The 27,883-nt window shown below is 37.0% G+C and overlaps 6 protein-coding genes across 9 annotated transcripts; 2 read left to right on the top strand and 4 right to left on the bottom strand.

Annotated features, from left to right (window-relative positions):
* The first annotated feature begins 41 nt into the window (after nt 1-41).
* LOC128672865 (uncharacterized protein) lies at nt 42-986 on the top strand. Its single transcript, XM_053750342.2, has 2 exons — nt 42-343; nt 627-986. Exons 1-2 carry the CDS (start codon nt 159-161, stop codon nt 889-891), a joined length of 450 nt encoding a protein of 149 aa, XP_053606317.1. The 5' UTR covers nt 42-158; the 3' UTR covers nt 892-986.
* Nucleotides 977-1,756, bottom strand: LOC128672864 (uncharacterized protein). Its single transcript, XM_053750341.2, has one exon. It carries the CDS (start codon nt 1,673-1,675, stop codon nt 977-979), a length of 699 nt encoding a protein of 232 aa, XP_053606316.1. The 5' UTR covers nt 1,676-1,756.
* A 655-nt stretch (nt 1,757-2,411) lies between these two features.
* Nucleotides 2,412-8,232, top strand: LOC128672862 (uncharacterized protein DDB_G0286299-like). Its single transcript, XM_053750339.1, has 6 exons — nt 2,412-2,754; nt 3,378-3,644; nt 3,903-4,118; nt 4,591-4,719; nt 5,646-5,751; nt 6,361-8,232. The coding sequence occupies exons 1-6, from the start codon at nt 2,563-2,565 to the stop codon at nt 6,420-6,422; spliced, it is 972 nt and encodes a 323-aa protein (XP_053606314.1). The 5' UTR covers nt 2,412-2,562; the 3' UTR covers nt 6,423-8,232.
* Nucleotides 8,233-8,399: 167 nt separating this feature from the next.
* On the bottom strand, nt 8,400-11,119 carry LOC128672863 (uncharacterized protein). Its single transcript, XM_053750340.2, has 4 exons — nt 10,896-11,119; nt 10,565-10,815; nt 10,319-10,473; nt 8,400-9,101 (listed from the first exon to the last, which is right to left on the bottom strand). The coding sequence occupies exons 1-4, from the start codon at nt 11,109-11,111 to the stop codon at nt 8,887-8,889; spliced, it is 837 nt and encodes a 278-aa protein (XP_053606315.1). The 5' UTR covers nt 11,112-11,119; the 3' UTR covers nt 8,400-8,886.
* A 146-nt stretch (nt 11,120-11,265) lies between these two features.
* On the bottom strand, nt 11,266-18,096 carry LOC128672861 (myb-like protein X). 2 transcript variants are annotated; one of them, XM_053750337.2, is made up of 5 exons: nt 17,669-18,096; nt 14,203-14,596; nt 13,636-13,798; nt 12,997-13,151; nt 11,266-12,871 (listed from the first exon to the last, which is right to left on the bottom strand). In XM_053750337.2, the coding sequence occupies exons 1-5, from the start codon at nt 17,733-17,735 to the stop codon at nt 11,266-11,268; spliced, it is 2,385 nt and encodes a 794-aa protein (XP_053606312.1). In that variant the 5' UTR covers nt 17,736-18,096. The 2 variants fall into 2 exon arrangements, with proteins under 2 accessions (XP_053606312.1, XP_053606313.1); XM_053750338.2 differs by lacking the exon at nt 17,669-18,096 and adding an exon at nt 17,441-17,658.
* Nucleotides 18,097-19,620: 1,524 nt separating this feature from the next.
* On the bottom strand, nt 19,621-27,489 carry Sf3b3 (Splicing factor 3b subunit 3). 3 transcript variants are annotated; one of them, XM_053750550.2, is made up of 17 exons: nt 27,348-27,489; nt 26,845-27,102; nt 26,369-26,539; nt 26,057-26,251; nt 25,388-25,862; nt 24,985-25,142; nt 24,715-24,891; nt 23,936-24,243; nt 23,482-23,637; nt 23,095-23,279; nt 22,750-22,916; nt 22,230-22,434; nt 21,911-22,050; nt 21,387-21,607; nt 20,754-21,204; nt 20,297-20,571; nt 19,621-19,820 (listed from the first exon to the last, which is right to left on the bottom strand). In XM_053750550.2, exons 2-17 carry the CDS (start codon nt 27,068-27,070, stop codon nt 19,680-19,682), a joined length of 3,651 nt encoding a protein of 1,216 aa, XP_053606525.1. In that variant the 5' UTR covers nt 27,071-27,102; nt 27,348-27,489; the 3' UTR covers nt 19,621-19,679. The 3 variants fall into 3 exon arrangements, 2 of the variants coding, with proteins under 2 accessions (XP_053606525.1, XP_053606524.1); XM_053750549.2 differs by having other exon boundaries at nt 26,845-27,091; XR_010370012.1 differs by lacking the exons at nt 19,621-19,820; nt 20,297-20,571; nt 20,754-21,204; nt 21,387-21,607; nt 21,911-22,050 and adding an exon at nt 24,365-24,414 and having other exon boundaries at nt 22,239-22,434; nt 26,845-27,091.
* Between the last annotated feature and the right edge of the window lie 394 nt (nt 27,490-27,883).

Here is a 27,883-nt window from a genome sequence, read left to right as displayed (position 1 = left end):
GACCAAAATAGATTATTCCATTTTTGAAATGGCAACACTGTTATATCTGTCAGTGTCACCAAAATAGAAAATAGAATCGTAGAAGGTTCGGAGAGAACTGCTTTTTTCTAAAGATTTTCCTCGAATTTGAGTTTCATAAATTTATATTCTAATTAAATATGTTTGCTAAAACCATATCTAATGTTCTCATCAGAAATACATCTCTTGCTAAAAATGCACAACCTGTGCGTAATTTTTCTGTAACATCGGTAAATGGCGATATTGTAAAAATTCAAAGTACCGACGATTTTAAAGAAAAAGTTCTAGACAGCAAAGTACCAGTGGTTGTAGATTTCTTTGCTACGTAAGTATTTATTAGTACATTTAATTATATTATTTGCTTATTATCAAAGTACCAATTTTTTATCTGCATTATTGATAAATAATATTGTTTTTGTATAATTAGAAGACCACAATCGATTTTAAACTACCTAACCTACTATTATTGCAAGCTAATTTTAATTATTATTACACAACTTTTACGGAAAACAACCCATATATCAGAGCAGTGTATAAATTCATGGTCATATGATTATCTGACAATATACTGTCAAATACTATATTTTGTGATGTAATTTTATTTTCAGATGGTGCAATCCATGCAAGATGCTGACCCCTCGCCTAGAGTCTATTATTTCTGAGAGCAAAGGAAAGGTTGTTTTAGCTAAAGTTGACATTGATGAGCAAACAGACTTGGCCCTAGATTATGAAGTGAGTTCTGTCCCTGTGCTAGTTGCCATTAAAAATGGAAAAGTGCTGCATCGTCTAGTGGGCCTTCAAGACACTGACAAACTCCGCAAGTGGATTGAACAGTTCTCTACAGAGGAATCCAAGGAAGAATTGAAGGCATAAAAACTCAAAATTATCATTACAATTAAATTATTTCTGGATGTTACCAACTATGTAGTTACACAAAATTGAAATAAAACTGTTGTACTTATTGCAAACATTGTATTATATCTCTAGCTCTTTTATAACAAGTTTCATCAGGCTTTTTTATTTCAGAGACCAAATTACCATCATCAGCATCTTTCTCTTCACTATTATTTTGTTGTGATTCAGTCCAGTCATCCATTTGTTTTATAATTTTATTGGCATCTCCTAAAAGCATGTTTCGAATGTTTCCTTGAGCTGATTCAAAATATTCTACTAACAATGGCCAAGATTCATCAGGTAAAAGATTTGATGAAAATTTATTCTTGTATAACCAAACTTGTTTAGCTTTCATAAATTTCCAGTTTGTCTTGTCGTGTTTCCATTGCGACAGGTATGTAAGACACTGTGATTTGAGTTGATCTTTTGCTGCCAATTCAGCCTCTGCTTGGCGTTGCAAGTATCTTTCCCTCTTCATTTGCCGAATGGATTTCTTGCCCTTTTTGCCTGAAGAGTCTTGTGAGCCTGCTATAGCATTTCTTTTTTTCTTCTTTTTAGGACGTTCTTCATTATCGCTATCATTATCATCATGTAATCGCTTGTTAAGGATCCGTTCTTCTGTTTCATCTTCATTTCCAATCTCTGCTTCTTCATTCTTGTTATCTTCCTTTGAAGCGAGATATGCTGCTTTCAATTTGTTTGCTTTCTTAACTTTATTTTTTTTATTATTACGATTATTACGCTTCTTCTTAATTCCACCCATGTTTCCAGGTTATTTTATAGGTACTTAACCTAATCAAATCAAGCAAGCCAAAACACGATTGTAATTGTATAGGTTATAAAAATGACGTTAATTGACAATAACAATTGTCAATGTCATGTTCTATTTTTTATTGGCATGACATTGGCACTGACTGCCGGCCAAGTTAAAAGTTTCGCCTCCTCCCTGTGCCTCATGAAAACAACTAAAAACTCGATATACGATGACGCAGTGGTAAAGTGCTTGCATCTGAACCGAGAGGTACCGGGTTCGATCCCCGGTGCATGATGGAAAATGATCATTTCTGATTGGACTGGGTCTTGGATGTTTATCTATATACGTATTTGTTATAAAATATAATATCGTTGAGTTAGTATCCCATAACACAAGTCTGGAATTTAATTTGGGACTGCTCAATCTGTATGATTTGTCCTAATATATTTATTATTTATTAAGTTTGGCCGTCTATATCTATAGTTTGGAACGATTTAGGATGATGCTTTACGTACTGATGTTTTTCGATTATTATGAACGAAATCCAATTGTATAGTAAGTATTATGAAATGAATTTTGCCACTTAGAATTGATAGAATCTTGAATTTAAATCGGTATACTAATATTTAAACTAAAATTAACGTAAGTAACCTTAGATATTTGGTCATTGATGAATACGTCGGAGAACAACCGGAAATAATAAATATAAAAATATTTATTGTTGGCAACATTATTCCCAACTAATCGCGATTTTTGGCACGTCACAGCGCCGCGTCATCATGTCTCCGTGTCTGCTTTTATCACTGAAGAATTAATTTGTCCAACATTATCATACCTTATCGACACCTTTTTATGTGGACTATACATTTTAGACGATTTTGAGATAGATATATAAGATGGAACTTCTAAGGCAAGTGTCCAACACGCAGTTTTTGTTCCCTGTGGCTGCAGTGGCTGTTGTTTTAGTATGCGCAGCGTTAGTATTTGTGTTCGGGTTCCATTCGGCGGAACAGCCACAATTCGATAAGCTGCCACTGGTGTTGGATGATAGGAAATCGTCGAACAAGAAGAGGAAAACCAAGGACAAGGTTAGTGTATCAATATGTTATTCCCGCTCGACGCAGTGACTAGTACGCTCATTTTATTTTTAACCTAAGCAGCTGTTTCACCGGGAATAGAAGTGCTGTCAATCGAAACAGCATTTTGACTGGTCCTCAGACACATTAAGTGAAATGCTCCTCATACCTGTGGACTTTCAATAACTTTAAAAAATTCTGGCCCCATACAACTAATATCTGTTGCAATGTGAACTACTTGTGTGATCACAATACAAGTCAAAGTAACATCTGAGTTACTGTACCAAAAGCCCATTAATGAGCATGAATTGCTGATGTTTAATTTTGAAATGACTATATTTATTCTATACAATTTTCATAAGCATGGATTTGATTTGTTGGCATTAATAATTTAAGTTATGAATTACTAAACCATGTAATAAATCTTTCCGTGTGATTGATTATCATTTTCAATGAGATAAATAATTTACTCTAGCTCTCTGTATTGTATTACTATTCCATCAAAAACAAAGGGCATTCCTTTTTTCAATATCTAAAATGAAAATAAACTGGGAACTTGATTTTGAAAAATAATGTTGAATTCACTCTCTTACTTATTATTGATTTCATATTGACATTATTAAATTATATTACAGAAGTCTTCACCTAACCGCACAACAAGCGATGATGGGAAGGCAAAGTCTGATAACTCCAAAAAATCTCCTGCCAAGGAGAAAAAAGAGGAGAAAGTGAAAGAAGTTGACAAACAGAAACCAAAGGAGAGGCCAGTGGAGAAAGCAGCCAGGAAGGAGATTAGAGAGGACAAGAAGGGCAAGAAGAAGCCTGCAGCTGAACAAGAGAAACCAGCTGACTTTGATGAGGGTGTGTGGGAGGAGGTGCCAAAGAAGAGTGACAAGAAGAAGGTAGATAAAATTTATAATAAAAATATGGGTCACTCTTGTGTAAATATTGACTGTAGTTTACAGATATATATTTTTGTAAATATTTTCAAATATTTATACAAAGAATATAAAGGTATATTATGGCATAAAATGTATTCAAGTCTATTAATTATATTGAACAGCAGTTTGTTTATCAGTGAGCATACTGAAAATGAACATTTTTTCAGTCCTGTTGAAACATTGGTTAATGGTACTTATTAAAAAAATTTTTCTTTTGAGGTCAAGAGTCCAGAAGAGAATCAAAAGAAAAAGGATAGCCCTGCTAAAAAAAATAAAAAAACCAAGGATGCTGATGTGGAGGCTGCGAGGCCAGTTCAGGAGGAAGCACCAGAAGAGACCATTCGGGTGATCAGTGCTGAGGGACCCGAAGTGGATGAGGAAGCTGCAGCTGCCTTGCAGGCACAGATTGAGGAAGTCCAACGTGTGCTTAAGGAGGTAACATTATTTGTATGATTTACTGCACCTGACAATAGACTCTATTCTTGGAATAGAATGTAGCCTGTGAAATAATTTATATTTGAATAAAAGCATTTATTTAAATATGTATTGATTTAGTAAAAGTTTTTTTTCTGTTTTTAATATATTCGTTACTAATGGCGACGCTCCGGGCCATATCTCCCGTGGGTATTTTGGATAAAAGTACCTTATGTGTTAATCCAGGTTATATTTTACATATGTACATACCACATTTTATAACAATCGCTTTGGATGACACTGGCTACACTATAACATAGTAATAAGTAATTTTACTTATTCCATAGTTTAGGATTATGATTTTGATTGTTTTCGCCTTAGTATAGGATCTACCCAAGGTACCATATCTTACCTTTTTTACCTCGCTTATATGTACTTGTATGTAAGTATTTTGTATAAAGTAGTATGTTTTGTTTTGTGTTGTGGTGTGCAGGCGGAGCGGCGCGAGCAAGCGGCGCTGAGCGGCGACGCGGACGAGGACGACCTCGCTGAGGTCAAGGACCTGCGCAGCAACAAGAAGAAGGAGAACAAGGAGAAGCAAATCAAGAAGAAAGCTAATGAGGTATGTGATCAGTTGAGTGTACACTCACATACATTGAAGCTAAAAGGCCCTTGGTAATAACTTTATCGTCAGCATAAAAAATAAAATTTTTGAAATTCGCTCTGATTTTACAACCGGTCTGAGATGAACCCTCTTTGGGAATGGCTTTATATTAACACTAGCTTTCGCACGCGCGAATTTCAGTTCTTAAAAGGAATAGAAGTAAAATTTCAGTTACTCTTTTACCGCGTATTCTAAGAGTGGTAAAATGTATTTATTACTGTGATTCAAATTCGTATTTTTGTCAACTTTAGTTCAATTCCACGTATCCCGCTACGATTTCTGCTTTGTCCCATGCTTTTCCCGCTACGTGTCCCACTCCCGCTTCCCGTAACCGACGCGTGACGTACACGTAACCTCTCTTTAAAAATAATAAAGTTTCGCCCCTGTATCATTCCCCTAGAGATGCAATTTCCAAAATCTAGTCAATGCATTATTATATTTTACTAATCACCAGTTTTTACCTAAAATTTCAAGTTATGTTGACTTCAAAAATGATGAAATTCCATACTAAGTTGCAGCCCCTATTTCTCCCCTATATGGATGTAATTTTCAATATAGAATTAATGTATTATTATTTTTTACCAACTCCAAATTTAAATCTTATATTTCACTTTAAAAATGACGAAGTTTTATACAAACTGGCAACCCCTATTTCACCCCCTCAGGGATGGAATTTCAAAATATCCTTTCTTAGCGGTCTCGTTTCCTAGTCACAATCTACCTTCCTGCCAAATTTCATCTTCATAGCTTAGTAGTTTTAGAGATTTCATGATACATGTGTGAGTGAGTGTTTTTCACTTTTATATATATAGAAAGAGATAAATTTGGTGGCATATATAATTAAAAAGAAATGTAATTTAACATGACATTTCCTATTTTTACAGACCTCTGCTTCTAAAGCTTTAGTGAAAGCTGAGCCCGCAGACAACTCTGACTCCTCTGAGAAACAAGAAGAGAAACCAAATGCCCCAGCTTTCGATGAATTAGGAGGTACCTAAATGTTTATTTAATATTATAAAGTAACTTTCCGTATGGGTGATGGTCCCAGTGTGAGGACTCGCCTGCTTGCACTGGCGACCTCAAAGACTGTAAACTTCCTGCATGATGTATTTTTTTGAGAATTATATTTATGTATGAATTACATATTCATATTACCATTTTTTGGCTACTAACTAGGTTCCTATTATTTCAGGATATGTTATGTTTCATATATGGTTATAGTGCACACTGCTATTAGGTAGATATAGGTAGGTTATAAACTAGTTGTTGCTTCGGCAAAAAGCATCTTGCGTGCTTTCGATATTTTTTTTTCTTGAAAGGTGAAAGTTTGTAATGTGGCAGTTTCGTTTCGTAAAACGTTGTCTATGTTTGTTATTGTTTTCTTTTTTATTTTGTTGATTTTCTTTGTTATATTCGTGTAAAATTTTCTCAATATCAGTAAAGCAATAATTAGCCGTCAAAGTTATTGTTAAGATTTTGACAATAAAATTTTAATACACTGTAATATTTTAAAGACCTCTGTAATACTTAGTTTGCAAATAAATATTTGCAACCTTATTTAGGAAAACCTTACTGATTGGTGGTTTCCCGGTTTTGCAGACACTTGGACGGACGCGAAGGTATCGAAGAAGAGCAAGAAGAAGGCGCGGAAGGAGCAGTGAGGCGAGGCAGCTCCGTAGCTCAATGTTCACACCGCTGGGACGCCACTGTTACCGACGCCACCACACATTCTCGTAGAATCCAAATTTACTAGATTATAATTTTATTTCAGGGTCGTAGTTTTACAGGGTGTGAAAGTCTTTTATATTTAAGTTTTTATTCATTTAACTGTTCGAAACACATTCGGTTAAATTACGTCCATGTTTTAGTTGCATATTTTATTTTATATCTAGCTCATGTTGACTTGTTTTCTTATTAATTTAATTATTGTTTATTGTAATGCATAATATGTTTTGTTTTTTATGGATTATAAATATAACAGTCATAATTTAGTGTTCAGAGAACATTTAGTGACTTTGGGAATCTGCAATATATTTGATAGCTTTCTTGTTGGGATGAAAGTTGATGTCATATATTTGTGAATTACATAATAAATTATAAGTTATAAGTTGTATTACATTAGGTAGCTAACTCTGTATGTAGCTGTATAAGTCTAGGAACGTATACCCGTTAACATTCGAAATCTTCTGGTGCTTGTAGTGTTTAAGTCTCGTCTCCTTCCATTCCATTTATGTGCATTTTATCCTAGTCTCACTCACATGTAAACCCGTGACTAATATTTTAAACTACTAATAGAAATGTTAGTTTAAGTTTATTACACAAAATCGAATCAAAATGCCAAAATTGTCATGAGACCTGAATTTGGACCAATTATTGTGCAGTACAGGTGCTTACACGCCATCCCACTCAAATGTCGAATTTATATCGACCTTTAATTTTTAGAACATTCTCCGTTTGATTTTTCTCATGTATTTTACGTATATAATGTGATTTCCGTCCGTGACGCGTAGCATTCCCGGTACATTGTCTCCTAGTTAGCTTGAATCGCACATATCTTTGTTCCTGACGTGATAGTTATAATATATTTTTTCCACACTGATCGCTAGTTACTATGTTAGCAAGCAGACTTACTGTTTTATTGCAGATTCCTGTTTTGTATATGTAGTTTTAAGAATAAAAGTTAACGATTGTGCCGACATGTATATGATATTTTGAAATTCTAAATATCTTTAAACACAGATAATTTATTATTATCTTATAAATAGTATAGTAAGAGTGAGTGCGTCTTTGCTAATGAATGATACTTATAGACAAAATAATAAAGTAGCTTCATTACATTACTGATACGGATGATATTTATTTATCGGCTGTGCAATGTTTTTTACATATATATTTACCTTTTATATCAAAAACCGTCAGAAAAAGAACTATTTGTTCATATGATTATAACAATCTATGTTCTCGATGATTTCTTCTCTTCTCTATGCATGCATATTTTTATACATTATTGATATCTTGACATATACCTTGTGATATAACATTAGGGACACTCGTTTTTGTATCTCTAATGGAAGACATCAAATATAATGATGACTTATATAGACATTCTTTATCTCCATTTTATTGAAAGTTTGAAAGAAATCCCGGAGATTTCAAATGTAATATTTTTCAAGATTTTTCTGTTTCCATTTTATGTGTTCTCTTAATTTATTTTCAGTACTTAGGGCCTAATTTTTTATAAGAATTTATCATCTACTTGGTCTAAGATGAATAGAGTTTGTGTATCGATAGGTACGTTAGATGTAAACATATTTTTGGCTTGATTTTCATTAGTGGTAGAGAACGGCGCGCGGCCGCCGCCTGCGTTGCCAACCGTACATTGTATCTTGAGGATGTTATTGTTTTATAGGTTCTAAAATAATGAATGTGTAATATAAATATTTTTTTAAAATCAATAAAGAGTGATATTAATATTGAGTCCTAATTTATATTCCTGTTACACAGCGCGCAATTGATAAAAAATCTCCAAAACTTACGCTTTTTTAGTATAGGTACTTTTGAAAAAGCTGTGCGAATCAGGGCTAAAACTGCCAAAAAACTAAATACAGGATATTAATAAAAACAGGAATGTTGTTAAATTAATGTATAAATATCAAATTGCATTATAAAAGTTGAGATTCTGTATACAAAATTTTATATAATATTTGCACAAGCACATGTGACACAAGCTCATCAGTCATTTTTGTAAAATTATATTTTGGTTACATAAGGCACACACAAACTTACTATAGATATCTAGTGCCTTTAAAATTACTATAATGTATTACTATATTATAAAAATGCGATTCTTATGCAGTGATGTGATTGTTACATAGGTGAGTGAAGCGTGATGAATTAATACTGAAATATCCAAAGCTTTTGGAATCGTCATCAAATATTTACTATCTTTATCCAAAAGCTCAAAGGCTGATGTTTTTTTCGTTATAAAAAAAGTCTAACCTCGCCGAATAGCTAATGACGTAACTGAAAGATCAGGGAAGAAATAAGTATCTGGAAATAATCGGTTAATCTGTCTGCGATAGTCGGGCGCGTCATTTTGCATGACACAATAATGCTATAAAAAAATTATAATTCAGAGTCACTCTTGGCGCCGGACTTAGTGTTGAAGTTGCAATGTACGGGCGCTGCACTCTTGCTGCGAGGTTTGCGGCGGCCCTTCTTCCTCATTTTCTTTAGTTTGCCGCCCGCCTGCGCCGGCGCAGCCTGCTTTGACGACTTCGCTTCTACTTCTACCTTGAGTCGAGCAAACATGTCGTAATTCGTTATAGCGCACATCTTTCCTGAAATTAACAAAACAGTGTGTCAATACATATAATAAAACAGTAGAAAAAAATCCTGTACATTGAATATATTTACATTAAAAAAAAAAATTGGCGATAGAGTCATAGTAACATATAAAGAATATGAAAAAAAACTCTTTGTCTGTATGTCAATCTGTTTGTTTGTTTGTAAAACTTTGATTAAAAACGAATTTTGTTTTTAGTGGATTAAATTATAAATTGGTAGTCAAAATTTGTAAACAGTTAGATTCGGATGTGTACATCTAAATGTTTTGTTTATTTTATTTAAATATCCTTTGCCAAATATACTTATATAGGACGCTCTTTGCCTCTGTACGATTCCCTACTCATGTGGTGGTGGGCGTGGACGAGGCGTGGTTTCAATTCCCGCTCGGTTCCAGTCATCTCATTATTAATTTCAAAATAAATATTATTTTAGTATTTTTTAAAACTATGTATTTGGATGAAAGTTCGAATTTACAAGTAATCAGACATGACTGGCTGTCGGTTATAAAATCTGTTTTATAAAAGATGCTAATTTTTCAAAATTAAGCCAAGCCAAACTTCTGCTTCATGTCAAGTTACCTCTATGGAAATTTGCGACTTTGAATTCTGTGGCGACGGTATTTGCAGCGAATTAGCGATAATTTTGAATAGCTAAAAGTTGAATGTATTTAATTATTTTTCATATGTGCGAAATAAACCTTGAATTTAAATGAGCCAAAATGTATATAATGTAAGAATTTTTATTGCGTTTTAAAACACCGAAGACAATGAGTCGTTGACTCTGTAAGACGTTTTAGATGATTGATAACACACGCCATTTTTGGAACAAGTTGTTATGTTTATGATATGAAGTAATTGTTCATAATTATCGTATTATTTTTACCTATAATATAATGTAATATAATTAAGTACAGCTACTCTTCATGGACTTGAACGCGGCGGGTATAGTAACGACGTACCTACTTAGTTGCAATTAATTTCGAAAGTGCACCAATAAAGTGCACCACCGTTACAATTTACATTACATGTACAATGAGTGGCGTGCTGAATGATCGTGCGAAACGTAATAAAATAAACCGCTCTTTTTTTCTTTTTGTTGATCGGACGCACATCCATGGTTAAAAAGCGGACCTTGGAGTTACGCTCAGATGATAAATACTGAGCTGTGTAGATTTTTACCTTTATATTGGAGTGTTAATTATTGTACTCACCGTTGCAGAATTCTTCACCGCATTCAGCGCATGTGAGGATCCTGGTTTCAGTAACACCAGAGCGGTTCTTAGTCTTCCTAATCATTGTATTTTTTGTCATGTCCCTTTTATCTTTTGCCCTAGTACGAATTTCTGCTTTTCTCAGTTCTATTAATCTAGAATATCATAAGCACCTATGTAAGTAATTGATATAAGTATAAATATATTTTTATTTTTTTAAAAAGCACATTTATCCTAATTACTTACCTATTGAAATATTCTTCGTCGAGTTTGGATTTTGGCCTAATAGAAGTAAGCATTTTCCATTCTATGGGAACTGTACATAGTTCTTCAAATTTTAAGCTCCGCATTTCTACTGGTATAGGATCCATAAATGTAAATTGCTTTTCTTCGTAACCTCTCGTCCCCAATTTTTCGTAAGCCCGTATTTCTTTTTTTGGGGTATTAGTCTTTTGATCTTCAGGTCTATCCTTAATTTTGACATCTTCTGCCTTGACCTGATTTAGTAGATTTATTAGGTTTCTAGGAAGCGATAATTAAATATACAATACTTAGTTAAGCAATTTAGGTAATTTACCTTTTCCGGTCTTGTCTTGAAATCTGGCACTTTGTCCATTACTGCCCTATATTCTTCGGCGGTGTTAATAATAGTTTTAGACAAGTCCAGTATAGGTGCTTCATCTTTCTTTTTGTCAAAAAAATCATCAGCCATTTTAATAGTAAAATGTATTAACAGTTTAACACAACGTAAACACACTGTTTTCTTTGACGCGACTAAAGATTTTATCGACATAACTGTGGCGACCCATTTCTTAGGAACTGTTGGGTCGATATTGTTTAGACTAAAGTAACCTAAATTCCGACTACATGTTGCACCTTATGATTACTTTGTGCACTTTCGACTTTTATTGCTCCAATAAACATTAACTTATTATCCTACTTTCCGTTCAATACTTTGTTTTTGTTACCATATTTTCTTGATCCTCATTTCTTTCTAAATAATCCCTTTTTGCTATATTTAATTGGTCAATTATTTTCTTTCTGTTTTCGGCATCGAAATTATTTGATTTTGCGTTCCTTTCATTGACATCGTCGACCCACAACTTCCTGTTACCATATTTATCATTTATGAATTTTTGGGACAAGGTTATTCTCTTTATCGGTGAAGTTTTCGGAGATTTTTTTATTTCTACTTCATTAGTAATTGAGAGTTGAGTGGCAAGGTTCGCTTCAAGATTTTGCTCAGCCGTCGGTTCTGTGACATGAATACTTCTAGATAATTCTTGACTAGATCTTTTGCTCTTCCAGTAAGATTGGCTCAAAGAGTTCCGTTTATTGTTTAAAGAATCGGATATCTTTTCAGTCCTAAGGGGAGGACTGGGAGATCTACTATCGTCGCTGGACTGTGATAAATACTGTCGCGCTTGAGGGCGATATTTTTGCCTCATTTTTCTTTTTTGACTGTAAAATGGATCCTTTTCACTTTGTTTCTTATATTGCGCAGCTGGTCTATTAACGCCCCATTTGGGTCGGTTTTCCAAATCCTTTTTATACCTTTCTTCAGACCGAAACCGTCGATCCTTTTTCATAATATTGTGATGATTTTCTTGTGGTGCATTCTCATCGATGTTAGAATAGTCTTTGTCTATATTTCTTTCAAGGTCTTCCGTCGCTACTATTTTGTCAATGGTAAAGTTACATGGATTTGATTCAGTTTGAGTTGAGGCATCTTTTGTTTTCCCAGCACGATATTTTCTGGGTGTTAAGATTTTTCTAGGGTCAGAAAATTCACTAACATTATTAATAGAATTTAGCGATACGCCATATACGTTATTTGTAAGATTTTGAGGAACTAAAACAGCTAATTGTATACTACTAGGTTGACCGCTGATTATTTCGCCATTTCCATTAATACCTATTGGTACAATACTAAATTGATTATCACTTAGAGCTAATGGTGGTACACTATGAATAAACAAATTTACATTTCCAGGTCCCACGGATCTTGGAGAATTGAATTCGGTTGTTTGATGTGAATCACAATCTTTCTTTTGACTCTTTGCTGAGTGTACATCATATGTTCTATGAGTTTTGGTAGGACTCATTGTTTCGTTTTCGTGGTTAGAAATATTATTTGCATTGAGTTCTTCACTTAATTTATTATCAGTACCTACATTGTTATTAACACTCGAAGTCAAGTTTTGTCTATATGAATTAAATCTTTTTTCTTTTTCTAGCCTTGCCTTCTTTTCAGCATCTTCTAATGCCTTTTTAAGAGCTTCTAACTTTCTTTGTTCTAATAATTGTTTTTCCTCGTTTCTGCGTTTCTCATCTTCTAGTCGTAATCTATCTTCTTCTTGTTGTCGCTGAATTCTTAGTTCTTCTAATCTTTCTTCTCTTAGTCTATTTTCTCTTTCTTCTTGACGTCGTTTTTCACGATCTTCAAGTTGACTTAATATGGCCGATTGCAATTCTAGAGCTTTTATTCTTTTATTTTCACGTTGAGCCTTAATTTCAGGTTCTAAGGGAACATTTTGTCCTCTTAAAAATGTTCTGTAACAAAAGATATAATCAAGAAGTCAAAATGCCGTAACGTTTGTATTACCTAACTACCATTAAATTTGATTTTTATTGCTACAATTATTTTGAATATTTTTTGGGTATATTGTTGGCCTTACCTTCCCTCATCACTACCATTACACGAAGACCTATCGCAATCGAAACCAGAATTTGTGGAACTCGTTTGGTCAATGACTAGTACTTCCGCGGTGTTTTCTATCATGTTCAGGCCCCGCTCCACCCACGACGGCGTACCTTTTTTCTGAGCCTGCATCTGTATGATAAATTCATATCTTATTTTAAGATTTATTTATTTAATAACAATTTAATATTTTGAGTTTTATGATAGAACACGCACAATTATTGACGTTTCAGACCCTTGACGCCGGCTTGCACCACTGTGTTGCTAAATCGGAACCAACCCGAGGAAAGGAAACTATTGATGAGTTGATCCAATGATGGTAAACTTATAGGAAAGACCTGGATGCGATCGGCAAGTCAAATAGAAGAACCACCTTCCGTCTATGATGAGCCCGGGCTGAGAAAGAAGATCCAACAACACGTAACATTACGTGCTAAGTACATTTACCAATTGGGAATAGCATATCATACTATATATACTACTATATATATTCTACATATATAACAGTCGTGTAAATGTACGTCGTGTAAAATGTTCAGTAAATAAACAAATATTGAAAGAATATTACAAAATATTTTAGTGACACGTCCGTGAAGCTTTATTCAGATTGAGTCACCTGTGGTAGCCTTGCGTTGGGCGCGGTGGGCTCCCACAGCCGGCCGGTGGCGACGCCCCGGTCTCCCCAGCGCGGGCGGCCCTCCTCGGCCGTGGACCCTCGAGGGCTGCGAGCTGACCATGCGCCATCCGCCGTGCCCGAACGGCTAGTGGCTTCGAGATTTCTAGAAATGTTCCCTTAATCACTATTCAGAGACATCACGCCTTATATAAGTATATTACGCATATAGCACCAAATGTCGCTAGGCTACGCTATGTTTAGCTGAATAGAGAGCGTATTGATAGAACGGGATTTAAGAATCCCGTAAAAATCGGCCCAGCGGTTTAGTCGTGAAATCGTGACAGACATACTGTCGCATAATATTAGTACGCAAGTTACTTATCTATTTACGTACTTGCGTACTAATATTATAAATGCGACAGTATGTCTGTCACGATTTCACGGCTAAACCGCTGTGTCGATTTTTATGAAATTTTGATAGATATAGTTAATGACTGCAAATTATTTAGGCAAGTGTGTCGGAAGGTTGTTTACATAACTCAGTAAATATAATGAAGGTAAACATACCTGTTATCCTTTCCGGTTTGTTGCCACGCGACTACAGGATTGTGATCGCCCGCGACCATCGTATTGTGACCTCTATTCATGTGGTTGATGGTCTCGCTGCCGTAGCCCGACGTGTCGCCTTCCGCATCTTCGTCGTAAAACGCAAACCGTTTCGTCGGTGAAATATTCCTGTTGATAATGTTATTCCTCCTCTCTTCTTTCTTGGCGGTTCTCTCTGTTTCCGTATGGTGGATAGGCGGCAGGCTGGGACTTCTCTGTCGTTGGATTGGCTCCTGGTATTCGTATGAAGACTGCTTGTGCAGCTCCAATGTGCTCGCGAATTGATTGCGCACTTGCAACCGATTAGCATATCGCTCTCCGGTGCCCCAGGGCAAGTAAAGATTTGACATCTCCTCTGTGAAAATTAATAATTTGCGATGGCAAATTTATAACACGGATTGAGATTTGATATAAATTTAACTAATGAAATAAGTTATTGTTGTAATGTATAAAGGAATTGATTGGTATCGCTTAAGCTACCTTCCATGACAACAGACATCGAGGAATTAACCAAGGCTCTAGAAAAATAAAAAGAGTTCCCCTATTTGTGACAGGCATGTGAAGGGTTTTAAGTTTTATCGATAGCGCATACATGAAGGGCAGTTAGTCTCTTGTGTTATGTTCCCTGTCATTTCACCGTTTTAAAAATATACTTATGATACTTAAGTAGTAAGTACTGGCTGTACCGATTTACGTCAATAAAATGTAAATTTTCTGAAAGCCGAACACGGAATTACGCGCCCCCAGGTTTCAAATAAACTCCAAGATATATTTTTCAAAACTCAATAGCGAAAAGGTAAATAAAGGTTTCGTTAGAAATACATTATATTATTTTATAGCGCAACGTCGTCTAACAATTTCGTGGCACTGCAAGTCTAGCGCTCAGCTAGGTGCAGGCAATCTAAAGAAACTACATCAAACACAGAAAAAGAAACCTAAAAAAAGTACTTCAACATCTGTTTAGTCCATACCAGACAAGCATTCAGTTCAGTACTGAACTACGTAACATTTCAAACTTTGATAAGTATTATACCACCATACCACATAATTTTATGCTATTCTATATATAAACAGAAAGTTAATTATTATGCATGTACCTACCTATGTTTTAAATTTTATGTTTTAAGTTTTAAATTTTGTTTCAACTGTTCCAAGACGAAGCAATTAAAATGATCCAATTACGTAAAAGCGTGTCTTTACAATGTATGTAAAGTTACTCTGCTGCATGAATCTTTATGTCACGGTAATAGAAGCGAGTTTGTAATGAATTTGGGGCTTTAATGTGCTTGTAACCGTACCTATACGCATGTGTGGCGCGCCAAGAATACAAAGATCGTGCTCACTTTCATTCAATTTACAATATTCAAAACAAAGGAAATTTAAAACAATTTTACCTTCTTTGTGGAAATATTGTTTATTATTGTACAAAAAATATGGACGGAATACATAGTTAGGTACCTATATTACGTAGGTGCGGATACTACCTACAACTAATGGTGCGTCCTGACTTCGCTCGAATAAAACCAAAATAAATTGTACACCCAAACCTTCGTCAGGATTGTGAATCCTACATATTGGTGAAAATCGTACAAAAATCCATCTGGTACTTTTTGAGTTTATCGCGTTCATACAAACAGGCGCGACAGGGTTACTTCTTTTTAAAACATGTAAGGATAGCGCAAAATTCTAAGAGAATGTTTATTAGTCAGATAAGGAAAGGTAAATCAAAATTTCATAGAAATTGGTACAAACTTTGAAAACGATAAAAAAATACGTAGGTACCTATTTGAACTGATTGAAAATGAAATGTAATCTAGCAGCAGTTCGTCACAGCCTAAATAATTAAATCTAACAAGTTAACAACGGATCGATTACTAACGACTACGTTAGCTAGCCACTTTATACCGAATTTCTAAGACACTGTACTGTATGCTTCGGATTAAATTACCTACGATGGTAAAATGAAAAACAACTGTCTGTCTAGTAAATAATGGCATATTTTGTTTGCGCCTCGCCACGCTCTCGTGCGCACCGGCTGAATTCTAAATAAAAATAATGAGCGCAATGTTTTTGTTTTATTATTTAACGCTACGAAAGCTATGTACTTATATTTTATTTAATTGTATAAAGCCATTTTTGAATTGAATTTTGGGATAAATACAAAATTGTGGAAGTCGGCTTAGCGATACTATTATACAACTATAAGTACTGAAGAACACAAGTAATGATTCCGGCTGCACAGAGTGGAACGATGATACTTGTGAAACCTTGCAGTTTTTTCCGCTTTGCGGTGCTAATGCTGAAAGAAACTTTTTAAGAGAAAAAATCTGTTATTGATCTGAAAACGCTGAATACTTTTATGCTCGTCCATTTTAACTTTTCAATTGACTGACATGTCGCGGCCTTTGAGGTTAGAATCAAGATGTGAAATAACGTGGAAATAATATAACACATTGTTAGAATTAGAAGGACAAAGTTCATTGCTACCCAGCCAGGCTAACCTTTGCTGTCTAATTGTTTCGTGTTTGAATCGACCCCTCACGCCCGCTGCCATCGGCCACCAATTGTCAATGGTTACGTTAATTTCGGTCGCCAGCGCCTTTGTTGTCGGCAATTTAGTCAGGAAATCAATTGATAGGGTCCTAATTGTTGTTTGACATTGAATCAAAGAGAATACAATACTACGATTGAATTAAAAGAATGATGGAGATCATTGACTTGACATTACTAGGTAATTTTTATTTGCGATATCAACAAATATACAGTTACCGTAGCTTTCTAAATAGGAGGTTTTGATGAATAAGTTTTATAGATTAAGTATTTATAAGTTTTATAATAGATAAGTTTTATAGATTATTCTTGGAAGAATAAGAATAAATTGGAAGAATAAGAATAATAAAAAACGGGGCTAAAATGATTTTTAGCCCCGTTTTTTATTATTCTTATTAGGTAGGCCTAGGTGTGATCACCTAGGTATCATAGTTTTCAAAAATTTTTATTCAATTTATACTAGTGGCATGAAAGAAACAGCCTTGCATCGCGACAGCGGCGGACGGGAACAGAATAGTGATTAAACTATTCACTTCCCTTATCGCTCATTACAGCCTATACTCATTGACTATACTGAGATGAATTACCTACATTGTTACTGGTAGAAGGAACCCTTATTTCTAATACTGGTAAGAAAAAAGGTACATACCGGCATAAAATAACAGAATTTGATGCGATTTTACAAAATCCACTTCAATTTCAGTACCTAAGCAGTTTGCAATGCAGATGCAATGCGTTTCACAAAGACGTGAGTGGTGAGGTCCACTCCTTGACAAAACCACGACCGTGAATTATTGCAAAATATTACGAGCGTGATGCAGCCGTGCATCGCGATAGCGGCGGACATCGGCTACTGCGGGCGCTACAAGCTACGCACCTCTCTCCCGCGCCCACTGCTGCTTCTTCTGTTGCACCAGTGATGCCGGCTTGCCCACCGACAGCATCGCACTACACTCTATCTACATCACTTTCTAATATCCCGTATAGCACGGCTGCGTTCCTGTCGACCGCAGCAGTTACGGTGCACCGACTAATGCGTGCTCTGGAGTGGTTTTTAAAAACGGACGCTCGCGCATTGCCTACGCTGGCCGCCCGTCGCGCTTCGCTTCGCGTGCACTCATTGTCCGCGCTGGACCCACCTCCAGCTAGATAGATGCGATCCCACGACAACAATCGCTTTTAAATTAACGGTAACACACGTCAAGTGCTAAAGTAACATGCGTTATTATACAATTTTCGGGCAGCGTGAACTGCCGCTTATCTCGATCTCCCGACTATAACTGTTTCAGCCCCATTGTTTCAGTGCGTCACGCGACGAGATCGAGAGTTTCAGACGAAAATGCCTCGGAAAAGCCGGCGGTCGATATCGTAGCCATGACGATGGTTGTTTTACGCGCTCGAAGGAGTCGTGGCATTTTCTTTCAGACATTTGCATTTTAGGCCACGAGTCCACGAGGTGACGTGAAAATTGAGGGGAAGAATAATTATAGCACTTTGTTACTGTTGAGTGTTATTATACGTACTTATAAATTAGTTGGCGAGGTTATTGTTACGCAGTGCTAGTTAGAGAGTAGGGACCTAGGGACCATTACTCGGACAATGGTGAAGCACTCAGCCGGACTAGGGGACGCCAGCGAAAGTTAATGCATAGGTATACTTAGTTAAACCTAGACTAGCTCACTTAAAATTCCTGCGCCGTTGTTGAGAAAGTTTTTTATTGATATCACATAAAGATATCATTGCAACAAGGTACTTTTGAATATAAATTATATTGTACTAGCCATATATTTTATGTATTAGATACTTATAAAACAAATGTTCATATTAATTTCGTTAAGTATTTAAGATTAGATCTGCGTAATCGATAAGATTTGCGTAAATCAAATATGTGCAAATTTGATGAATCCGTGTAGCATTTTGTACCGCCCTAGAATAGGACCATTCCATGTCCTCTCGTTTAGATTCCCAAAGAGGCTTGACGTCAGGCGAGCGGCTAGTTATAAACCTGAGGTTTAATTATATTTTTACACTGACCCCGGGCGATGAGAATTTTGTAAATTAACGTAGGCCATAAATTTATTAGATCACCTAGATACATCTTTTTATAGGCACTGAAACCAATGGGTGGAACGGATTCTAGTTACGAATCATAACTGTTCTGATATGACTATGTACGCAAACGCAGTATGCCAATAACTTGAGCAAGTGTAGCAGTTACATTGTTCGCTAATGTATTGACACGTTTTAATTTGTTTGGTATTTGGCGTGGTCATATAGCATAATTATTATTTCCTAATACCATACATAAAATTTTATGTGCCTCACTCAAAAAATGACGAAATTTAATACAGGCATGTGTGCTTGCACCTCCTATTAGGGGTGGATAAACCGTTCCGAAGATTACCCTGAACAAATATGTAGACAGGCAGAAAAAATCTGAAGAAAATTGGGTAACGGTTTAATAATACTATGAAACTTAAAAAAGGCAGTTATTTAGAAATCACAGATTGGCACTTGTGTGTGAGGATTATCTATTTTACCCCTCGATCAAGATGGTACCGGAGGGAGTCCCAGTTAACCCAATCGCAGTGTGAAAATCATTTTGCAAAAGCAGTCAGGAGGGTCATATTATAAGAGCTGTTTTCAGACGGTAATTTTATTTATTTACTCATTCATAAGCTTAAATCTATCTTTACAGTTCTCACCAATGCAATAGACTTAATACTTAGTTGTGACACGTATCGACTCACCTTCCCCTGCATCTTGGTGTGCACTGTTGCCCCTTACAGGTTTAGCGTTTGGAAATGTGGATAAATGAAATATCAGCCATTCAATTCATTAATTTATTTCTTAACTTAAACAGAGCAATTACTAAAATTATCACTAACTTAAAATGCATATCTGGTTCTTACGTCTTCTAGTTTCTTCGACACTTCGGCCGGCGTGCGCTCCAGGTCTGCAGCGATCGCTTTTTGTTTTTCAGTGTCCAACGAGTTGAACTGTTCGCAAAGATCGCCATCTATTACATTCTGTAACAAGAAGGCATGCGTTATTTCGTGAACTGAGATTATATTATATTGTAATCCTGACAGATTAACTTCTAGATGGCGTTTGTTCGTTCCAAATACTACGGCAGCGCCAAAAAACGCAGCCGACTCTCGGGAACGCGGTTCAGACAAGCAGCGGCCGGCGACCACAACGGCCTCCCCGCGCGTCGCTCGCCAGTCCCCTGCTCTACCAACAGTGTAACACAGCCGACCTCTTAACAGATTAGCTGTTGACTTACTGCTGGACTGCCTAGTGAACAAGTACAAACTTTTACGAAATAATGAGTTTGTTTAGTTGTCTGTACTCGATCTGCATTTTTATAGGAATATACACTTCAACATATGAGCACAATACAAATTATGTAATTTCGATTTTTAAAAATTTTAAAATGATTAAGATTTTAATTTTTAAAGTACCTAAACAAATATTCAATAAACAAATATTATTTGATGCGCACCTTGACCGGATAGTAGTAACTTCTAAAAGACAGGTGATCACGCCCACATAGCGGCGGATTTTCACTTCTCATGTGCATTTCCAAGTGTTGGAAGAAGTCGTGGTCTTCTCTGGAAGTGAACGGCAGCATGACCCCGAGTGAGCCGCCGATGGTCGCGTACAGCAGCGCTTCCGACCCTCCGGGGATCAGCGTGGCTCTTTGTAACGACGTCACGGTCTCACCAATATGGAAATTCACCACTATTTCGCCTTTCTGTGATGCCCCATTGAGAAGACCTGAAAATATTACATTTTTTAATTGAAGACAAAATTGACATGTAATTATATTTAAAATACACTTTATCAGATAGTAATTTAGAATCATTAATTTATCATTAGTCTAGCATGTGTGAATTTATTGGTATCATCATGGAAATTGCAACTAATAAATAATATATTTTTTTTAAATGTATGCTCACCTCTGTCCCATAAAGCTTTGTTCCCTGTGGGATCCTCATCTACATCATCAGAAATAGACTGCGGCAGTCTCATAACAGCAATGTTGCCGAACTTATCAGACATCGCTATAGTGTCGTAGTCAAGAATAGATGTATTTGTAATCCATCTTGGATTCGTGTCGTCTGCGAAAATGATCAATTGATTCTCTCGTTTCTTGTATTTGACACATAATACTGATTCTTGAACGTCCGATACGAAGATCCTCTGTCCGATGGTTTTGATGTCTGCAATGAGATTCGGAATGTGTCTGTTTTCGCATTTCCGCAGCAGTTTCCGCCGGCCGATGTCGTAGAGCCGCAGCATGCGACCGACGCCCGCCACTAGTTTACCGTTGAACGCTGCCAACGCGCCCGGATATTCATCTATTGGCGTCTTGTGAACCAACTCCAGTTTGCCCGTGCTTCCGTAGATCTAAAACAAATAATATTACTTTACAATCGGGCAACGTCAAAAGGATCGTTCGAGCGGTTATCAAATTCTCAGATCTGGTTAATGTGATCGTCAATGTATTTCAGATGAAACACGGAGCGAAAAAGGTTGACATCATTGAACAGTTATAAAATACGTTAAAGATGCGACGGTGTCTGACCAACCTTGTAGACGTGCAAGCTGCCCTCGGAGCAGACGCGAGGCGACAAGACGGCGGCGCGCGCGACGCCCACCACCAGGTGAGCGCGCGCCGCGTCGCCCAGCGCCGCCCAGCGCAGCGCGCACAGCGACACGCCCGCCTCGCCCTGCTCCAGCGGCGTCACGCTCAGCGTCGTCGGCGTGTCCGACCCCATGTCCACCACGCGGATCTGCGACGCCCACATGCCTGGACATAATGCATCTCATATAGGTCGAGTGGCTTTATGAAATTAATCGACTGAACTTCCACAGAGGTATGGTAAATCCCAATAAAAGGTGAATACAAAAACATGTACACGATATCAAACTGTTAAAAATCGAGCGGTGTTTCCCATGCTTGAATCAAATGACTTACAGAAAATCATCTGGGATTAACGCAGGGATTTGCTATGGCCACACCCGATTAGAGTTAGCGAGTTCGATGACATTCGCCGCTCTTGCCCAGAGAATGTGGCAGTGTTTTTAAAACTATACAAATAACGATACACACCTGCTCCAGCTTTAGGCGATGAAAATACATTTTCTGGCAATGTATCAGAGAGAAATGCGTCAGCCATTTCATTAGCCAGTTGCTGTTCTTCAGGTCCACCACCCGCGGCAGCCTCTCGCATTTCTTGTGCCATTTGTACCCTGAATATAAAAAAAATATCAAAATATGTCTCTGCAACAACCAGTTATATATGATAACATATTTATAAAGTCAGGACTGCAGGAGTATCAGCAGAAAAAATCAGGAAATGTGTCAATGTGTCATCACTTTAATAAATATTATATTTTAATTGACCATTTAAAAGCAATTTAAACTTTACCTTCTTTGCTTTTTCATTTCTTCAGTATATGCATTATGATCAGTCTCCAAAATAATGATGTGATTGTTGTCAGGATTTATTACAAACTTTCTGGGTGTATAATCTAGTGGCAAGTAGGTTTGGTTGAATACAGCACCCAACTTTTCTAGGGCCAAAATCCTCAGTGTGTTTGATGAAATAGCAACAATACCTTCAGCACACTGCTCTGTGAAATGGAAAATAATGGAATTAGGTATACAATGTTTTATCATTATTATTATTATACGGAATATTAAGATCGAGATTATATGTTATTTGTCCACGACATGGTTTTGCCGCCTTCACAGTCTGAGCGACTCCAGCTTGGCTATGGAATATGCCGAGTCCGACCTCGACCGCGAGCGGGAGATCGGTATGATCTGCGACGTCGTGGGCACATCACTGCATGGGGCAGCTACACCACACCATCACGTGAACACGCCCGGAGGGCATCTTCACGCAATACGTCGGGTTTCAATGTAAAAAACAGCAGCAAAAGTACCTGAACTAAATCCCGCTGCATATTCTAGACATTCATATGATAAAGGTGTCAGATGGAACCGATTCTGATAGTGATAGCCGAGCCATGTTCGTGAAGACACCGCTAAGACAGCTTCTGTTCCTTGTACCCTTACTTTAAATAACTTCACTGGTCTAGAACCCAGATATCTGAAACAAAGTTATCATGAAAAAATTGACAAAACAATATCTTGGTGTACTTATAATTCGATACCTCAGATCTGGTTAATGTAATCGTCAATATATTTCAGATGAAACACGGAGCGAAAAAGGTTTACATCATTGGATATTGATTTATCCCCTCATGTCTAAAAATGTGTTAACGAACCTCGTCCTAGTGTCAGCTAAATCGCCGCTGACTGAATCCAATGTAGTTCTCAGTAACACCCCATTGCTCAAACCAATATTGAGATGTAATGCCGATTTAGCTCCAGACTCGAATGGTTGTTCAACTATACACAATGATTCTGCACCAGCAGGGAGGGCTTGCATGGAACGTGGTGACAAGCAATCCTGAAAAATTTATAACCAAATTAAAATTGAATAGTTCTTCAACAAATTATCAACTGTAAACTTGACTGGATATCATCAGTATGTTTGAGAATAACGCATTTTTTAGGTTGTTGTAATCACTAAGATTCAGTGGTGTCCTTTTATCATCATAAGTTGAGAGCATGTGAAAAGTAGTATATGTAATATTTTAAGAGATACTTACAGATGGATCCAATGAGATAATTCTGACAGTATTGTCATTCAATCCAACAGCTAAGAACCATGCTCTCTGTTCTCCTGTCGCTACAGAACCCAATGCCATGCATGATACATCAGACGACAGCTTTTTCCTTTCAGTATATTCATTCAGTTGTCCAGTCTGAAAATATTTTTACAGTTAGCAAATAGATAGGATTGAAAAGTTAATATGTTGTGAATTCATATTAATATGATATTTGTTCACGACATGGTTTTGCCGCTTTCACAGTCTGAGCGACTCCAGCTTGGCTATGGAATATGCCGAGTCCGACCTCGACCGCGAGCGGGAGATCGGTATGATCTGCGACGTCGTGGGCACATCACTGCATGGGGCAGCTACACCACACCATCACGTGAACACGCCCGGAGGGCATCTTCACGCAATACGTCGATCCGTAAAAAGAAAATTATTTACTTACAGGGTCCATTTCAAAATAGACAAGTTCACCGCCAGTCAAGGCGATCACTACTTGTCTTTGGTTGACGGCACATTTGACGATCGACTTCTTGCCGGGCGCTTTCCACTCATTGACGCGCTTATCTGCGCGGATGTGGCGGATGCCGTCCGGGTACACCTGCACCAGCGCGTCGCTGCCCAACGCATGGCAGCTCAGAGTCGGAGTCGTTCCCAAGAATCCGGAATCCGTCACTTCTTCCACGGTCTCACCGATAGAGAGCACAAGCGTAGCGTTTACGAATGATACAATGATGTAAGAATCATATTCCTCTGCAACCAACAGAAAAACACGAGATAAAATATGCCCTAACCGGTTAATTTTAAAAAATCAAATGTTTTTCCTGCCACATCCAGCATCCATTGTAGCAGTAAAATCCGAGTCCATGCCTACCTGTGAGATTGTCGTAACCGTCTCAAGTGTTCATCGCCGGATAGAAGATTCTGAAAAGAAAAACCACTGGTGTTTATGTATGACAAACAACCAGGGTTTTATTAATAACTTGTTGATAAAGAGGAGCATTCATAGGTGGTTATTGCGACGTCACGGCATTTCAGTAACACGGACCAAAAGTTATAATCACTATGCTCCAACTTGTGGCTGGCCTGTTTAGTGAGATTCTTCCTTTCGTCTGCTTCAATACAATATTTGTGGGCTATTGGTACAACTATTCATTTATTGAAATAAAATCAAACTAACATTTTATGCAAATATTAATTTGGTCTTCAATCAAATACACTTACCATCTTTGTGTCGCCGGACCGTCCAAACAGCATTGGGTGATCCTGGCAGCTCAGACACAGCCATTTCGGCTACTTCCAGACCATGTCTAAGCGCCCTCAAAGAGGACCGTGGTCCACGCCCACATGCTAAATATACTTGAGGTGTATCTTCTCCAGCTAGATCTGCCACATGACAAGCTACAAAAAACCCAAAAAAAAAACGTACATTAATTCATATTTACCAATAGTAAATTCATTACACAAATACAATTCAAAACATGAAAGACTTACCTAATATTGGAGACAGTGAATCCAATTCATCGACAAGAACTAAATTCCTCAAGGGTCTCGGAGCAAAGAAGAATGTGTCGCCCTCTTCCAGGGGCATGGCAGAGCTGAACTCAGGCTCATCATCCTCATCTCCCAAATGAGCAATTTGGTATAAAAAGCTGTAAGAAAATTAAATTTACTTTTATTTTTACACACATTGAACTATTGAAGTTAACATTTAATTTATAATTAAATTGTGAATCCCTCATCAGTGTGCACTCACCCCATATATAAGGGAGGACCTTGGTTCAGAGATTACTTCTATAGCATGTTTAATTAATAAGTGAGTAAGAAACAATTCCTACACACAGGCTCACATGCACAGATAGGTACCATAAAAAAAAAATAAACAATAGGTACATACTGATTTCCAAACTCGCAGGCCACAAACAAGAAACCAGTCTTCAAAACACACATCGCTGTGGCCACTGGAACTGTGTCAAAATATTTCAGCTTGATTTCTGTCACCATGTCATCATCAGTTTCTATGGTTATTTTAAAGATATCTCCTTGCTCAGTTTGTGCCAAAAAGAAGAACATAGATTTAGTTTTATGTGTCGCAGAGCACACAAAAATCATGCCTCTTTCAGGATCATCAAGGTCGTTCCGGCGGCGAGGTATGGGGCATCTGATGTCATGTTGGTCACCCAAGTTTTTGTATGTCAAATAGTTTTCAGAGCAAATAAGGACACCAGATGGACCATCATTGCCACCAGGGACTGTAATCAAAAAGTTTGCATGCTCCTCAAGAGGTTCAGAATATTTTCTCACTACATGGTTGAGTCCCAAGTCCAGCTCGTAAAAAGTCAATGTTTGTTGTGTCTTCTGGGCAGCCTCACCTATAAGAAAAATTAAAATCAGTAGACTAAACTTAAAATCTTGAATTCTTGAGAATATCAGAATTATTATCTTCATTCATACAAGAGGATTAGACGTCACTGTCATTCAGAAACACGGACCTCAAAATAATCATTGCACACAATGTTAAAAGTAACCTACATAGGTACAATTAAAGAAAAAATATGCTACTTACCAGAAGGATCACTATCTGCTTCTTCATAGTCTATTTCAAGACAAGCAAACATTGGGTTCTCAAAGCCCACATCCACACCAACCATGTGGTACACTAATGTGTTGGATTTATGTGCTTCTAGAGGTGATGAGATTGTTAGTCTGGCTTCTGCATCTCTGTTCAATATGTACACAAGCTTCTGTTTTTCTATTGCACCTGGAATGAAGAAAATAATTTGATGTGATTTTATAAAAATGCTGCAATGGTCACTGTGCATTATTTGTGTCAACAATTCACAAGCAAATGGAAAGGGAAATTCATTTATATAGTTACCTATCATAACAGCTCTGCCTTTTGGGTCAATTGCCAAATATTGTCCCGGAACTATTCTTCGACATCCAGACTTTCCAAAAGTTTCTTGATGAACCTTTTCCAGGATATTTTTGGCAGGAATATATTCCATAATCACAATGCGTCCAGAATCTGATCCAATGACAATATAATCTGAAAGAGTAGACTAAATTTTAAAATTGAATTAAGTAGGTACATGAGATAGTTATATGTATTTTGATTACAAACTGTGCCAATGCAAGATACAACTCGACATCTATAGAGAATGTCAAGAGCGACGCGCTGGCATATAGTTTGTGCATCTAGTTATACCATGAAACTCAATTTATGGAAACATGGAGCAAGACGATGCAGTATTCAGATTCTATCTAATGTGTATTCAACACCAAGGTGGTTTTAGGTTATCTTAAAGCATGCGCATGACACGTGGTTTAAAAATAACTTTGAATTATGGGTACCTTTAGTTCCACCCGTGAGTCTGAATGACATCATAGAGCGTATGATGCCGAATATCTCCACCTTCATCAATGTATGCACTTTGCCGGTATTGGGGTCGGGTCGAAGCAACTCCAAAGTTTTACCGCGTGATATAATAATCTCCTGCTGTTTCGTGCCAGAGAAATTCCCATGCACGGCATGAGTGATGCAAGTAGACCCTTGAAGGGTCAAATTGTACAGATGCATCTCGCTGGCCTCCTATTTTGCCTGAAAAAGAACTACAAAATGTACAGAAAACTCTTACTGCCAAAGCGACACGTAAAATAAATGGTAGGTTACTTTTGTAAGGCTCGTAACTAACGAAAACAGAAGAATTTTGTGTTTTCGAATGGGTGAGCTTATATTTATCTAGCACCTCTTACGACCACGAAAGACATTAAAATTCTATCGTGGAGATACACTCAGTGCAAATAATACTTTTGCAGAAATATGCGTCAAAAAGAAAACAATATTCAACACTTACCGAAAACAATACTATGCTGATGGCCGCGTAGCGGCCAGATTTATTTTAATCGCCGGCTTTTAATCTAAGTCGACAAGAGAAGCGCAGCAACAACAAAATGGCGGTACTATACAAATAGTTGTCATCGTGAACATCAACTTCCTTCTTGACTGACCAATCAAATGAAAGCATTTTGCATCATGGCGGTGAGTTTTATTAACTAGTGTTGCCATTTATATAATATATATTTTTTTAAATTTTTAACAAATCTTCTAATGCCATCTATTATCGAGTAGTAAAACTAATTGTTTTGTCTAGTGACATCTAGTGAACATAAGGAAAATATGACTATATATAAGTTTATCTACAGCTGTCCCTAGATGGCAGAGTTGAAGCATTTTTTTTTCGACCGGAAAACACGGGTGTTTCAGGCGGGAAAAATTTGAGAGTATGTGAGTATCAAGATCCCAATTAAATTAGGAATATTTTTTATGGAGTCTAGCCTCAGTTTGTGTTTGATTCTATTTGTAATTATATCTTTATTTTCCTTGTCCTAC

Source organism: Plodia interpunctella, chromosome 10, assembly GCF_027563975.2.
Source record: "Plodia interpunctella isolate USDA-ARS_2022_Savannah chromosome 10, ilPloInte3.2, whole genome shotgun sequence".
Classification (NCBI taxonomy): domain Eukaryota; kingdom Metazoa; phylum Arthropoda; class Insecta; order Lepidoptera; family Pyralidae; genus Plodia; species Plodia interpunctella.
The sequence above is the reverse complement of the archived record's forward strand: the minus strand, read 5'-3'. Positions and strand labels throughout refer to the sequence as shown.

What these genes read in the sequence shown, in the direction of transcription:
- LOC128672864 (XM_053750341.2), bottom strand. Translation starts at nt 1,675, where the DNA reads ATGGGTGGAATTAAGAAGAAGCGTAATAATCGTAATAATAAAAAAAAT.
- LOC128672863 (XM_053750340.2), bottom strand. Translation starts at nt 11,111, where the DNA reads ATGTCGATAAAATCTTTAGTCGCGTCAAAGAAAACAGTGTGTTTACGT. An exon ending in TCAAGACAAGACCGGAAAAG is followed by an intron (nt 10,816 to 10,895) that starts GTAAATTACCTA and finishes CTACTAAATCAG; the next exon opens with GTCAAGGCAGAAGATGTCAA. An exon ending in GACGAAGAATATTTCAATAG is followed by an intron (nt 10,474 to 10,564) that starts GTAAGTAATTAG and finishes ATGATATTCTAG; the next exon opens with ATTAATAGAACTGAGAAAAG.
- Sf3b3 (XM_053750550.2), bottom strand. Translation starts at nt 27,070, where the DNA reads ATGCATCTGTACAATTTGACCCTTCAAGGGTCTACTTGCATCACTCAT. An exon ending in ATCGCCTAAAGCTGGAGCAG is followed by an intron (nt 21,608 to 21,910) that starts GTGTGTATCGTT and finishes CATTATGTCCAG; the next exon opens with GCATGTGGGCGTCGCAGATC. An exon ending in GCAGCTTGCACGTCTACAAG is followed by an intron (nt 21,205 to 21,386) that starts GTTGGTCAGACA and finishes TATTTGTTTTAG; the next exon opens with ATCTACGGAAGCACGGGCAA.
- LOC128672861 (XM_053750337.2), bottom strand. Translation starts at nt 17,735, where the DNA reads ATGCTGTCGGTGGGCAAGCCGGCATCACTGGTGCAACAGAAGAAGCAG. An exon ending in CCAACGCAAGGCTACCACAG is followed by an intron (nt 13,152 to 13,635) that starts GTGACTCAATCT and finishes TTTATCATACAG; the next exon opens with ATGCAGGCTCAGAAAAAAGG. An exon ending in AATGGTAGTGATGAGGGAAG is followed by an intron (nt 12,872 to 12,996) that starts GTAAGGCCAACA and finishes CTTTTGTTACAG; the next exon opens with AACATTTTTAAGAGGACAAA.
- LOC128672862 (XM_053750339.1), top strand. Translation starts at nt 2,563, where the DNA reads ATGGAACTTCTAAGGCAAGTGTCCAACACGCAGTTTTTGTTCCCTGTG. An exon ending in AGAGGAAAACCAAGGACAAG is followed by an intron (nt 2,755 to 3,377) that starts GTTAGTGTATCA and finishes ATTATATTACAG; the next exon opens with AAGTCTTCACCTAACCGCAC. An exon ending in AGCTTTCGATGAATTAGGAG is followed by an intron (nt 5,752 to 6,360) that starts GTACCTAAATGT and finishes CCGGTTTTGCAG; the next exon opens with ACACTTGGACGGACGCGAAG.
- LOC128672865 (XM_053750342.2), top strand. Translation starts at nt 159, where the DNA reads ATGTTTGCTAAAACCATATCTAATGTTCTCATCAGAAATACATCTCTT. An exon ending in GTTGTAGATTTCTTTGCTAC is followed by an intron (nt 344 to 626) that starts GTAAGTATTTAT and finishes TTTTATTTTCAG; the next exon opens with ATGGTGCAATCCATGCAAGA.